The 14,739-nt window shown below is 39.9% G+C and overlaps 1 protein-coding gene across 1 annotated transcript in view; it reads left to right on the forward strand.

The window, feature by feature from the left end:
• Positions 1-14,739, forward strand: part of Ubce2h (ubiquitin conjugating enzyme E2H) — a 57,155-nt gene that overhangs the window by 8,839 nt on the left and 33,577 nt on the right. Inside the window, exon 2 of the mRNA XM_076447791.1 lies at positions 5,134-5,210. Within this exon, the coding sequence (XP_076303906.1) occupies positions 5,134-5,210 (77 nt within the window). The remainder of the gene's footprint in view (positions 1-5,133; positions 5,211-14,739) is intronic.

The raw sequence follows: 14,739 nt of genomic DNA on the forward strand, positions 1-14,739 counted from the left end.
TGTATCATGGAAACGAGGACGGATAGTCGAGGTAGCAAATGGCGAGCAGGAGGGAAAAGGGATGGTATAAACTGTGAGGGGCTGGCTTTAACGAAACGCTTGCTGGTTCGCTCGACATTGTAAACAACAACATCGTGCCAGAAGTAAATGCTCCGTAACGGATCTCTGGGATTGACCAACCGTTTCCGTCCTTTTCTGCTGTTCACGGTACACCATGCGTATGCGCGTTCACCGATGGTTGAATGTTGTGCGGGGATCGGGATCATTAAAATTATTTGATCTTCTTCAGGCTTAATCGGGTCGTGTACTATCTAGGCGAGTAATTATTTCGTTGCTCAAATAGAAGCTTGCTTTCATCAGGGATTTGGAAGTCGATGAACTGTCCTCCCTTCCTATCGAATTTCTAAATTGCAACTCTATTTTTTAGTACGTTAATGATTTACCGAACATCCCAATTGATGAATATATTAATTATTTGTTCTCCGTTGGTGCCACTGTCGAGACATGCATAATCTAATGCTTACTACTGACCGTGACAATATTGTTTTGAATGACCTTGGAATGTGCAATTGAAAAATTCGTGCAGTCCGTTTAAAAATTGATTGTATTAATGTAAGCTCCGCAATTTATGCGACTGGCTCTAATAACTTGATCACCCACTGTATCCATCGATTGTACGGAAAAATGCCGCGCCGGTCCTCTAAATGTTAATATAGATATCAGCCGTAACGCAATTTACAATGTTTACGTTGCTCACGCGGGTCATAGAACGAATTTTCCTGACAATTAATTCCGCGTTAATTTGTATGCTGATGGAAATGTTTGTTTTGGCTTCCGCGAGTTATTCGTGAAAGCAGTCGATGACGGAACTTCTCGTGCATACGTCTGAAACGTAACGCTTCCGGTAGCCAAGTGTAATACGTTCCACCGATAGGCGCGGCCGTGATTGCGGCCAGAAAATAGTTTACATTCCCCGTATCGAATAACCGCGCTTTTCAAAGTACGGTAATTCTTGATATGTATATGCGAAAACTTCGGGATTGAAATGTCGTCACTGATATCGTGCCTACAATTTCTGGCGAAAGAGCAACTACATGGAAACAGTACTTGAATGTTTATAATCTAGACATTGTTTGAAACAAATGGCGAAATGTTTTTCCTCGGCGAGCTTAGTAGGCGATTCTTGTAATTGGATAAAATATTTGTAACATTTGTCATGGTGTGTAACAAAATTCCGTTGATCATTTGAAATTGTTGCTGTTCATTTTGGATTGATTAGAACCGTAATATTATGTATCGTGCACATTCTCTCGGTAAAATCAAAGTATTTAATATATCAGGTCGTTAAGTATGAAACTTGAAAAATAAAACACTAATTGCAAACGCATTTGCCAAGTTTCATACTTAACGACCTGATAGAATGCCTTAAAAATGTAAAAATGCTATAGAACAATTGATGGTGGTTCATCGTTTCATGGAAATGTACTCAGATTCTCAAATTTGTACTTCCGAAATTTCGTCCGAATGTTACACAACATCGCTATAGGTTCGCCCCACTATGTATTCTGTGAGAGAGAGCGAGCCAGGGCTCCCTTTGCTCCTATGTTGTCCCGCGAGACTTCTCGTGAGACACGGACAGTACACCTGTCTGCACGCAGCCCGACACCATTACCATGGGATTCGCACACGAGACGTGGTCTTTCGTGTAAAGCCCGATATCCACCAGCCATGGCTCATGGGTCGTCGATGGTCGGCTAACGATCCTGGTCAATATTATGCACGTGGATCACTTCCGGCCGGATAAGTTTAGAAAGGTCTCTATCCGAACGCATTCATGCATTCGCTCAAACCTGACCGCAAAATATCCGAAGAACTAACCAGGAAGGTTTCAAACAAATTTGAAACTTTGCACAAATGCTGTTCATGCGGTGCTAACAACGAAATAATTTTGTTTTCCCGTTGATGAACGGTTCTAAGGATGAAAACGCCCTTCCAAAAAAATCATAAGAACATAAGATACAGGAATAAAGTTGAATTAAAAATACTGCTTTTTAGAGTCCATGTTGCGAAAGTGAGTACGAAGGAGAAAGGAACATCTTGTTCACATACAATTAGTATTAAATATTTATTGCTGCAATTATAAGACACGTGCCAACACGAAACTTTATACATAACAATTTAGCCATTACAATTAAACAAAAATAGGAAACATGCGTACTTGAATAGAATTGACTAGAATTTTTGTTTTTTCGGAATTTTCAGAATTTCTATAAATCGGAATACATTGTCCGCTGGTAAAGAACTATTGTTTCCTGCGTTACGGATAGTCATTGATTGACAGTCGGTGTTTTCCAAAGGCTAGTGGGAGTTAGGTTGAACGAAGCTCGAACCTGGGACAAGCTGAGTGAGAGCTCCGTAACGCTTGGCTCGCGTGTAATAGCTTACCAAAACAAGAAAGTGGTTTACCGAACCGTTGAATAACATGACACACATCGGCGTAATTCGATTTTACTTTTCAACGATTCACGGGAAAACGAAGCGATGCACGGCGAAGAAAATTCGGAATTTTCGTCGTGCCATAGACGGCCATTTTCTATTAACAAAGTCTCCGAAAGTTTTGTAATCTTTTACGATCTAAAACTTGGTAGTATCTAATTCATACAGATCATTTGTGTTGCCTTTTAAAACCAGTAAAAGTGAATTTATTTAGATTTTCTGCGATTTTGATCATAATGCATATTTGAATAAAGAAATCGACTTATTACTTAAATCGAATTATATTCCATGACATTAAGTAGAAAAATAATTAAAGGGAAAAAGTCGAAGCAAGATGAAAAATTAGTTCATATATTTGAGTGAAAGCGTATCGTTGCTGACGGGATATTTGAAATGAGAATGCCCGTGTAACCGCTACTGTATTTCTGTTGTCCCCCCCCCCCCCGCGTTGAATTCATAAGAATGCGAGAAAATCGCGGATTCTTCTCCCTCGTGTATTTTATTTTTACTCCGATGTAATGAAAGCCCTCGCGAAATACTGTTCAGTGAACTTTCTCCAAAGCTCGGCGGTCCGCACCGTTCTTCCGCTTCGTTCTGGTTCCGTTGCTTGTTTTCGGACTCGGTTTTCGACCCCATTCAACCATGCACGAACGCGATCCTTGCTCGATTTGTCCACGCGAATTATCCGACAGTGAATGCCGGATCAATTTTAGTAGAAAATCACGTACACCTAACGCATATCGCATGTAATTTCACCGGATCAGCGGTTTAATATGAAACACGGTCATTTCTTGATATATGTGAAAACTTCGGGATTGAAATGTTGCTTATATCACGTACAAATATTATTCCATGATCACTTGCGTCTAGCGTCGATCGTAGAAAAGGACAGTGTAGAAGAGACAATATGAATCCAATAACAAACTTGTGTTTATTTTTCAATATTTCTTTATGAAACCTTTATTACCACATTTGTGACATTTTTCTGATTAATTGATTTAACAGTCTCTCCAAATCATTTTGAAATACTACTTTCTGCGAGCAATTATTAAATATGCAAAATAAACCTTTGATGATTTCTTTCTCTGCTATTTGTTAGTAGCAACGTAACTTTTAAAAGCATCGCTCGGGCTTAAAAAGGTTCGTGTTTATCTTCTTGGTTTATTTCATAGCTGGAGAACTCATTTAAATGCAGAGAAAAGAGATTACTTAACGTTCCCAGGTTTTTATACAGAGTCAGCTTAAACTTTTATTTTAAACGTTACGTCACGTCACGTCACGTAAAAGAAAAGTTCATGATTTCGACCGTATTTAAAAAAAAAAGACTAGAAATTTTGAGATTTAGAAACTAAAATGTTTAGATCTTTCGAAAGTGTTTGGGAAAATTTGTACTCCACTTCCTAGCTAGATTTCATAACCGTTCTGAGGTTTAAAAATTTTGAGAAAAACAAGAACATGCGTGAAAGTGGTCCTCGAGGGACGAAGAACTGAGAAGCAAATACGAAAAGTGGAGGCCCTTAGTTCATCATACATAGGCCCGGGCATCAAATGCTTGGTAGAGGGGTGGCCCATTAAACTTCCGGGGGTGGCTGTTTACGGGGGTTTTCCCCCGGTTTTAGCCTCCCCATTAACAAAAAAGAGGTCCAAAAATATTGAAAAAAATACTCGTCATAGTTTCTGATTTAACGTACAAGTGATGCCGAATTCGAATGTTTAAGTTTTTTCGTAATGGAATAAACAATTCGAGAGTGAAGTTACGGAGGACTGGGAATTTGTCCATTATGTTGTCGGAAGATTAATATTTGAGGTAAAACGGCACGAATGGTGGGTCCTGCGGGAAATTTTACGAAGAGAGGAAAGGCTGTAGTACTTCAGAATCCACCTGACTGCGTCGACAGATCAGTAATTAACTCGTAGCCAAGAATCTTGAATTCTGGGTTGCGTCATCGCGGTACGCAAAGCGTTGCGATCGGGTTTAGTCACGCGAGCCTTGTTGCGTGGTCGCATTGATCGGTGAAAATAACGTTACAGTAGATTTCTGACACGATTCGCGGTTTCGCGCTTCTCCTTCCATCGGTTTCCCTCAGTTCATTGCACCGTTTCTTTGTCACCGTTAAATATATTTGCACTAGGCGTTTTCCTTTCTCATTTGAACATATCGCGCCGCGACCTTTTAAATTGCGTACGCTCCCCCTGTTCTGTCCACCTGCTTTTGCTACCTGTTCAGGAATCCCGGAGAAATTTGACTGAAGTAACGGGGGAAACGAGCAAACACCGCCTATACGGAATCGCGGGGTGGCGTTCGCTAGAGCGAATAGTAATTTCAATGGACTTTCCATCGTCTAAAACGGAACGTTAATTCATAAAGAATTGCTCGCATGCAACGCGTCCCGCTTTTATTGAAAACGCTCGAAAGCTGCTCGCAGAAAACTCGTGTGACGGGAGATTGACATTCTCCATTACGAAATTACCCATAGAAAATCGGTCATGTTTCGCTCGCACCACCTCCGTGTAATTTCAAAAGTTGGCTATGCTTGTTTACGACAAAATATGAGAAATTGTTGTTTCGAATGGTTCCCGGTGATAAGCTGATTTTTTACGAATTTGTTATCTTCCTTAACTCACGTCTTCAAACAGAATAGAAAGCAAGCATGAGGTGACGATACTAGGAGGATTAAATGAATTTTCCGTCAAATTCTACGGTCCACGAGGCAGTAAGTATTACACATGTTTACTCAATATTTTAGAATTATAATCGTAAGTCCGTTTACTGCTAAATATAATAAGCAGAGTACCAAATATGAGATCCTACAATATTTAAGTGCTGCAATGCTGCGGCAATGTTTACGATTATTAAAACAAACAATAACGTCGTCAGCATGAAATTGTTATCTGCACGAATTCGATCGTTTCGGAATATGCTATTAAATTTGTTTTTGCTTTATAATCATTTACAAAGAAGATTTATGTAACATTGGCTACTTCTCTAGAGATATTAGTATCGCCACAAAAATTTTTAACGTCCTTTTTTCTTTTTTACAGTTGTAAAATATTTTTAATCAAACATGCATAAATGGCGTTTTATATTCGGTACCGTCACTGTACAGGGTGTATAAAAAGTAATGGTCATCCGTTCTAGGGGTGAATCTACACCTCTGGATCGGTGCACATTTGTAAGAGAAACCTGCCACAAAATTGTTTATAACGACGAGAATTGTTGTTAAAATTGTTTTTTAAGAAAAAGTTTGAAAGAAGCCACATGTCGCAAACAAATAGTTATTGAAACATAAGCTGTTAAATTTTTTGCAAAATTTGATTGCGTGGAGTTATACGTATAGACAAAAGCCTACTGCTACAGTCCACCCGACCGTATTGATGAGACAGAACATAATCGTGTGCGTGCCTCAAGGACAAACGAAATTTAAAGGGACATTTTTGTAGATAGGTCCGTACCCCAAAAAAGTGACATCTCCCTGTCCATTCGAGTAATAAATTTAAAGTTGCAAAATGTAAAAGAATACCTTATATTTATTGTTTACACGTAAGAATATTAATCCTACATTATTAAATACGAATGTCAAGTATGTATAGGTACTTACAAATGTTTTAGAATCTTTTGTTCCTACGTCGGATCAAGTGGACACTGCTATTTTCGCGAATACGTCTTATAATGATGAATATACAGGGTGTCCCAAAATTCGTGAAAATCCCGAAAGGGGGTGGTTCCTGAGACCATTCTAAGAGACATTTTCCTTTGCACCAATGTCAACTGCGGCTTTGTTTAGGAGGTATTAACGAAAAACACGGACCAATCAGAGCGCGCCCTGGCCCGGCGCGCCACGCCGCGCCGGCAAGCGAGTGTCGGTGGTACGCCGCGACATCGCAACGAACAAGAGTTTCTCGATAATGTGAATCCTCTCCGATTTCGATGAGCTTTGGATACGTTGTCCAGACCATGATTCTGAACAACATTTCTCTTTAGACTTTTTGGCGATCGGCTTTAGTTTACGAGATAATCGTAAAAAAAGAGAAGAAGCAGAAACTGATTGAATTAAAAACTCACGTATTCAGCCGTAAATCCATTTGCTGCTTCGAAATGTGTGTCACTGGGTCACTCGGTGACGAACTGCACAGATGTCTTCAGGTACACGGCAGTACCGAAAGCCAAGGGACGTACGGCCAGGTCGACGAACTGCACAGCCGGTGGTAGAAGGCCTAAGGGATGCGCGGTCAAGTCGACGATCCAGAATTTAATTTTCACTTTCGAATCGATAAATAATTCGTATGTTTATTTTACACAGATGCCTTGAAATTTTTCCACACTCACAATCACTGTTCACATTTGCCAACACATAGTTATGCACTAATAATAATTGCCATATCCCTTGTACTGCTGCACAAATCACAACAATCAGGTAATGCAATCACTAGACTGCGGATTTCATGCATTTGCAGCAAACATGAGTAGGTGCATTTTAATACAGTAGAGAGATTAAAATAATTTCAAAACACCAATGTATTATTTTCAAATTCTTAAAATGATCACAGTAAGAATCAAATATCTGTCTGGCTCCTGTCCCTTGTAATAGCGGCAGCCAACATTCATTTTGCATAAAGATTCGCAGTCTAGTGATTAGTTTAAATATCACAGTCAAAAAAACAGCTAATACATAGCAACCGTTAGCTTTGAATTTACAAGTCTTTGGAGATGTTCTCTCTACCGCGGCTCGAACGACACTGATTTTCCGCAAGATTTTTCTAAAGAATTTAGGAAGGGCATTTAGAGTGTCGAAATTCGAAATGCACGCTGTAGCACGAGAACGACGGGACGGTTGGACGAAAAACAGGATACGGAAAGGACCGCTTTAAGACTTATGGCAATCACATGTTTAGGTTTTCCTGTAGATTGGTACGCAGAGTCGATGGGTAACCGTTCGAAAACGTCGTCTGTCCTTCTTTTAGAAAGTTTCTTAAGGAAGGTATAGGACAATAGGGATGCTACGCTGACCTGACATTTTTACCCCTTGCTGGGTAAAAGGACGGATGACGTTTTCGAACAGTTACCCATCGACTCTGCGTACCAACCTGCAGGAAAAACTAAACATGTGTTTGCCACAAAGCTTACAGCGGTCCTTCTCGCATTCTGTTTTTCGTCTAACCGTCCCGTCGTTCTCGTGCTACAGCGTGCATTTCGAATTTCGACACTCTAAATGCCCTTCCTAAATTCTTTAGAAAAATCTTGAGGAAAATCAGTGTCGTTCGAGCCGCGGTAGAGAGAACATCTCCAAAGACTTGTCAATTCAAAACTAACGGTTGCTATTAGCTGTGTTTTTGATATTGATATTTAAACTAATCACTAGACTGCGGATCTTTATGCAAAATTAATGTTGGCTGCCGCTATTACAAGGGACAGGAGCCAGACAGATATTTGATTCGCACTGTGATCATTTTAAGAAGTTGAAAATAATACTATGGTGCTTTGAAATTGTTTTAATCTCTCTACTGTATTAAAATGCACCTACTCGTGTTTGCTACAAATGCATGAAATCCGCAGTCTAGTGATTGCATTACCTGATTGTTGTGATTTGTGCAGCAGTACAAGGGATATGGCAATTATTATTAGTGCATAACTATGTGTTGACAAATGTGACCAGTGATTGTGAGTGTGAAATAAACATACGAATTATTTATCGATTCGAAAGTGAAAGTTAAATTCTGGATCCTCGACTTGACCGCGCATCCCTTAGGCCTTCTACCACCGGCTGTGCAGCTCGTCGACCTGGCCGTACGTCCCTTGGCTTTCGGTACTGCCGTGTACCTGAAGACATCTGTGCAGTTCGTCACCGAGTGACCCAGTGACACACATTTCGAAGCAGCAAATGGATTTACGGCTGAATACGTGAGTTTTTAATTCAATCAGTTTCTGCTTCTTCTCTTTTTTTACGATTATCTCGTAAACTAAAGCCGATCGCCAAAAAGTCTAAAGAGAAATGTTGTTCAGAATCATGGTCTGGACAACGTATCCAAAGCTCATCGAAATCGGAGAGGAGATAGTTCAGATAGTACATCGATCGATTTACAATTACAAGTTACTTATTTCGTAAACTAAAGCCGATCGCCAAAAAGTCTAAGGAGAAATGTTGTTCAGAATCATGGTCTTGACAACATATCCAAAGCTCATCAAAATCGGAGAGGGTTCACATTATCGAGAAACTCTTGTTCGTTGCGATGTCGCGGCGTACCACCGACACTCGCTTGCCGGCGCGGCGTGGCGCGCCGGGCCAGGGCGCGCTCTGATTGGTCCGTGTTTTTCGTTAATAACTCCTAAACAAAGCCGCAGTTGACATTGGTGCAAAGGAAAATGTCTCTTAGAATGGTCTCAGGAACCACCCCCTTTCGGGATTTTCACGAATTTTGGGACACCCTGTATAATAAGACTTCTCTACACAATCACTGGACACAACACAACACACTTCCCGATATCGTGACAGCGAACGGGAAGAAGTTACTCTGACCTCGATCAAAATAGGTCTGCGGTTGTCACCTGTAAAGGACGTTATAGCAAGGAAAAAACGCATGCGAATCGGTTCCGAACCGGCCAATTATTTTACAACCACTGCTCTTCGACAACTTCAACCCCGACAGATGGACAACACGTATTGATGACTTATAAATCAAATCGATTTATAAATCACGTCATTGATGACCGTAAACAATGCCAAAAGGAATTTCTTTGACAGTTTCCCCACTTCTCAACCTAAAGTCCTTCCGACACACCCCCAACCAATTAACAAATGCAACATCTCCCCACCAAAATCCATCCTTAACCATTCAAGAAAAACCGAGGTGACAACCGCAGTACTCTTTTGACCGTGGTCGGAGTAACTTCTTCCCGTTCGCTGTCACGATTTCGGAAAGTGTGTTGTGTAGTGTCCAGTGATTGTGTAGAAGTGTGGTGTTTTGTGCTCCATCGTTAATAAGACGTATTCACGCAAATGGCAGTGTTCTGTTGATCCGACGGAGGAACAAAAGATTCTGAAAAATTTGTAAGTATGTACCTATACTTGGCATTAGTATTTTATAATGTAGGATTAATATTCTTATGTGTAACAATGGATATAAGGTATTCTTTCACATTTTGTTACTTTAAACTTTAAATTTATGATCTAAATGGACAGGGAGACGATCACTTGGTACGGGCCTAGCGACGAATGTCCCTTTAAATTTCGTTTGTCTCGAGGCACGCACACGATTATGTTCTGTCTCATTCACACGGTCGTGTAGACTGTAGCAGTAAGCTTTTGTCCGTACGTATAATTCTACACAATCAAATTTTGCAAGAACTTTAACAGCTTATGTCTCAATAACTATTTGTTTGCGACATGTGACTCCTTTCAAATTTTTTCTCTTCTCGACGAGTAGAAGGTATTGATGTAAAAACAAACTTTAACAACAATTTTCATTGTTATAAACAATTTTGCGGCAAGTTTCCTTTACAAATGTCCACCGATCCAGAGGTGTAGATTCACCCTGGATGACTATTACTTTTTATACACCCTGTACATTTTGTATTAAGATTTACGTCATGAACGTATTCGTTAACCAGTGGATCGATATACCGCAAATGTTCCGAGGGTGGTTCAATAATTATCCGTACTGCAATTACAAAGTTTGCTGTAGCAACAGTAGAGTAATTAGGATAATTCTATATAACATAGTCCCTTCGATTCTCCTCGTTGTACTTTGTACACAAAGTTATCTGTACTCTGAGAAAACAACGTTTCTGAACCCACCTTCAAAACAATGCAAAATTATGTTATTATAATTACTCTATTTATTATTGTAGCAATCTTTGTAACAGATGATTATTGAACTTTATGTCGGTCTAACTAGGCTAAATTAAGAACTCGGATGTTCTTCGTTTACATTGTTTACATATAGCAATACAAAAAGATATGATATTTAGTCTTTCATTGGTTAACAAATCTTCTTAAAAAAAAGCACCTTTTTAGGTTGCGTCAAGTCATTTTTGTTATCATTTCATATATGGAAGCGCAGGCAAACTAAATATTTGTATTTGAAATTGTTTGAGATCCGAGACGAAACTGGGGCTTTTTCCAGAAATAATAAACTCCTTGAACTCGCGAAAGTACAGCGTGATATAGACGGTTAAACAATAGGAACTACAACGAGACAGCGCTTCCTTTCAGCAAAGAGAACAATGCAACAATAAGGACAGAAAATTACTTTTTCAAAGTCGTTTTAAGATCTCTTCGGTTTATACTTTTCTCGTTTGTCCGTCCAAATGTTCAAAGAGATACAAACGAAAGCAGTTTATCTCGACTTTATCTCGCTACACAATTATACATTCCCTAGCAATTACTTGGAGGCAATAAAATTTATATTTGTTCTACTGAGAAATCCAGTAGTTCTACCGAGTATCACTAACTAATCAAAAAGTTTTGACTAATGACTATTTTGCTGACTAACATTCAAAAAGTCTATTAGTCATTTTTAAATATTAGTTGATTATTGCCCTATTCTGCCTGCGGTTTCCGTTTTCTTAGATCAAGGTTTTACTGTATACATACATACATACATATACATACATACCTGCAACGACCCGACGCGCGACGTGCAGAATATATGTAGACAACAATATTCTTTCATTTCCAATATTTTATTCCGATAATCTTGAAGTATCTTGCGTACCTTACACAAACAGATTAATTAAAAGGCAATTTACTAAAACCCTTGAAATTTGCGCAGATAATCATCAATGTGCAAATTTTATCAGTTTCAAGTGATACTGTATCACGAGCTTAAATGTTTTTCATTTATTATCTTATCAGGCTGTTGCTTTTTAAGCAAATAGTTGCTAAATGTTTGTTTCTTGTTAGTATGGTAAAGTGTTAGAAATTCACTAAAACAGTGTTGATTAAATATAGCGAGCGCGATAAAATTTCCAAAAATAGCCGCATTTTCTTGCTTCTGCTATGTTTACCGTGCATAGAAAAGGCCTTGGGAGTTTATACATATTTATGTGTGTTCATTTTTGCACAAACAGTATCGTACTGCACTTTTTGAATAGCGACATTGTGTTTACAGTAGAAAAGATAATGTTTTTCGTCCGCTATGGAATGTGTATTTTATTCGAGGCGTTCTATAGCTTAACAAAAAGCAGAGAAGAATTGTGTATTTAATTACATAAATGTACAATTTTTAAGCACAAAAACGGATTAAACAACATAGTCCCGTCACTCGCGTAAAAACCCGAAAATCTTTGGCGTTTATCCAATATTTCATATTCCGGTAGCCGTGTGTGTCACAAAATAAAGTCCGTGTAGAATATCGGACCATCGTCTGTACACATTGTGGCGCAAAAAAAGTAGGCCACTCGGAAAATGTTCCATAAATACACCGTGTTTTTGCAATGTTTTATCTCCTTGCGCTCGTATGTATATGTATAGTTAGCGAAATGCGGAGCTGCAAATTGCTTCGGAAAACGGAAGCTCTCAAGAACGCGATGTCATTCAGAATTTCGACTATATTTGAAACGTTAAACAAGTACTTTCACTTTCGAGACAGTTATTTTTCGAATTTAATTCACCGAATAATTATTAAGCATATAGATAATTCGTAGAACCTAAAGATATTAATCTTCGAGTGACAGCAAGAGGGTCACTCAAGATTCCAAAAAAGTTTTCTTAGGATTTTAATTCATTGATTCGCCTACATTGAGATAAAGTGAAATCGTCGCGAGATAAGCTTCACGTTAAGATTATAATCAATGAGCGACGATTGTCGGGTGTATATTTTCATATTCACATGAAGAACCTCATCTTCGCTGAGCGTTCCACTTTCTCTGGAGAGTGTACTTACATCGCATGGTAAAATGTCGCGAACGAAATGCTGATGCTCGCGCATCGGGTTCGATTTTATTGAGTTTCCTCGGTTATGGTTGTACCGTTAGCTTCACGTTTCCTGGTCCTGGCCACCTATTGCCCCGCGAAATTGCAAATAATTTACAGACGGTTCGACGCGACGAGCGGGGAGGGAACAAACGCTTCGCGAATCATCGTTTACACGTAGATCCTCATTCTGCGTTTCCATCATTTAATATTCCAAGGTCGGTCTCCTCTCCACACCGGATATACTTATGCAACGATGTGCGTGTGTTTACGCGTTTCTTCGAACGGGCTATTTGACACGCCCGCAGAAAAAAAACAGTGTCAATCACCAGGCGATGAAAGTTTCTTCACATCGGTCGTTGCATTCGCGAATGAAAGATTTACAACATTTTGGGGGAGGTAGATTTTGTTTTTGTCAATTCAGCTATCGGTCATAAAAAGCCTATAAATTAATGAAACTTGCTTAACTTCTTCCGCTATCAATAAGAAACCACGAGCCTCTTATCAAAATGTCGACAAACATATTTTTACGAAAAAAAGACTTAAATAGCCATATTCACAAAGTTGATTTGATTTTCTGTACGTGATTGTTACGTGATTGGAAAGGTTAATCATTTTACAACAGGTTTGCTTTTCTCTTCGTTGAATCAAGCAAAATCAGCTACTGTTTACCCTATTTTGGACACAGCATGCATAAAATGTGCACGGATGTTTTCCCCGTTTATCAAATCAAATCTTGATTACACCGCGAACTCCATTCATAGTTTCATGTCGGCTTGATTAGTTTCGGACCGTCCTTCGAAAAACCTCCATTTTCATTATGCGGTATTGGTTCGGTGAGGCAATCGATTACTTCTATCGCGTGGTCATTGATGTGTTACGGTGATTGCTGTAACCCGTCGGTCTTCATTTGCGATTGGTAAACACCACACCTACATCAAACGAACAGATTTTCCTTGCCAATTGCCCCTTAGATGCTGGAAACCTGCTTCGATTGGACTTACAATTAGTGAAAGCTACTGCTCAAACGACTCTGAAAATCAGGGATCAATGGCGCCTGCCATCTCGACATATAAATCATATCTTCTACGTAATTAAATCTACAGCAAAGTATTTTATTATATTACATTATCAATATAGGTGCATTGATAATTTGTGCTGGTTTGCAAACGATCCAAATTAAGAATCAATTGAGCCTGCCACCGCGATACAGACAGTATCTTCTACTAAGATCAAGCTACATGGCTCATTATCTTGATCTTGAAATGAGACTAAAAAATTCGTGTAAGAAGATGAGAGATCGTCGACGCGATTTTAAAGGAGCAAGCCGACGTACAAAGTAAACATGCGCAGAAGAGGATGTAATACTCGAAGTCTCATTCGCTAATCAAACAGCATTCGAGCAAGCCATTGCGTCCGCGGCCTCTTCAACCTGTCCGACAGCATTCGCGGATACGAGTTTGCCTACGTGCTGCACAATGTTGCTAATTGCTCCCGCCATTAGCCGCCAGGTCTCGCTTCTTCGTTTCCCCCGATAATCGGTTCTACTTAACAATTAGATGAATTTGAACGATGTCAATTTCCGGCGGTTCATCCTCAGCCGTGACAATCTATCCCGAAGTTTTCGAAGAGTCGGCAGTTGCCTCTTTCAAGCTGCGTTTTCCTTCGTTCCTGTGCGCGTGTAACTTCATTAACCCTTTGAGATTGAACGTGAAAAGGGGTCGTTTCAGCGAAACGAAAGCCCGTCATGCTACGATAAACACCGTTCTTCACTGTCGGCAAACTCCATGGGTCGAACTTAAAGTTTACCCGTGGCGCCCGAAGTTATTCCTGTTTGCTGATTAATATTTGGCTTTTTTTCAACAAGGCCAACAACCTCGATAGAATTTCTTTTTGTTGCTTAAAGTGGAGGGGGCTGAAGTGCTTTTACGCAGTAGTTTCTGGGGCCATTCCAACCTCGGAAAAGTGTGGGACTCCCCGGTGTTCGTCATTTAGACGAGTGCAAACCGGGACTACCCACTAAACACTCCCCCTCTACTGGCTCCTCCGGTATCGGGTGGGCCTGCCTGGAATGTCTCTATAACTTTACTTCAGGCAGACCCTAACCTCGATAGAATTGCGCGCGGGATGTGTGCGTGATATCGAATCGAACGCTCCAATTTGCTAAAGTCTATTGGCTAACGAGCTTGTTACTTTGGAGGAACGCACTGGTCATAGTCGTTCGAAAATCAAGTTATATGCCGGTCCGTGAGCTTTTCGCTGTTGCGAAGGGTTGCGACTCGTTGTACTACAACGGCGAAGACCCTCTCCTATCGCTTTGTAAGTGAAGATA

Source organism: Lasioglossum baleicum, chromosome 3 (genome assembly GCF_051020765.1).
Source record: "Lasioglossum baleicum chromosome 3, iyLasBale1, whole genome shotgun sequence".
NCBI lineage: Eukaryota > Metazoa > Arthropoda > Insecta > Hymenoptera > Halictidae > Lasioglossum > Lasioglossum baleicum.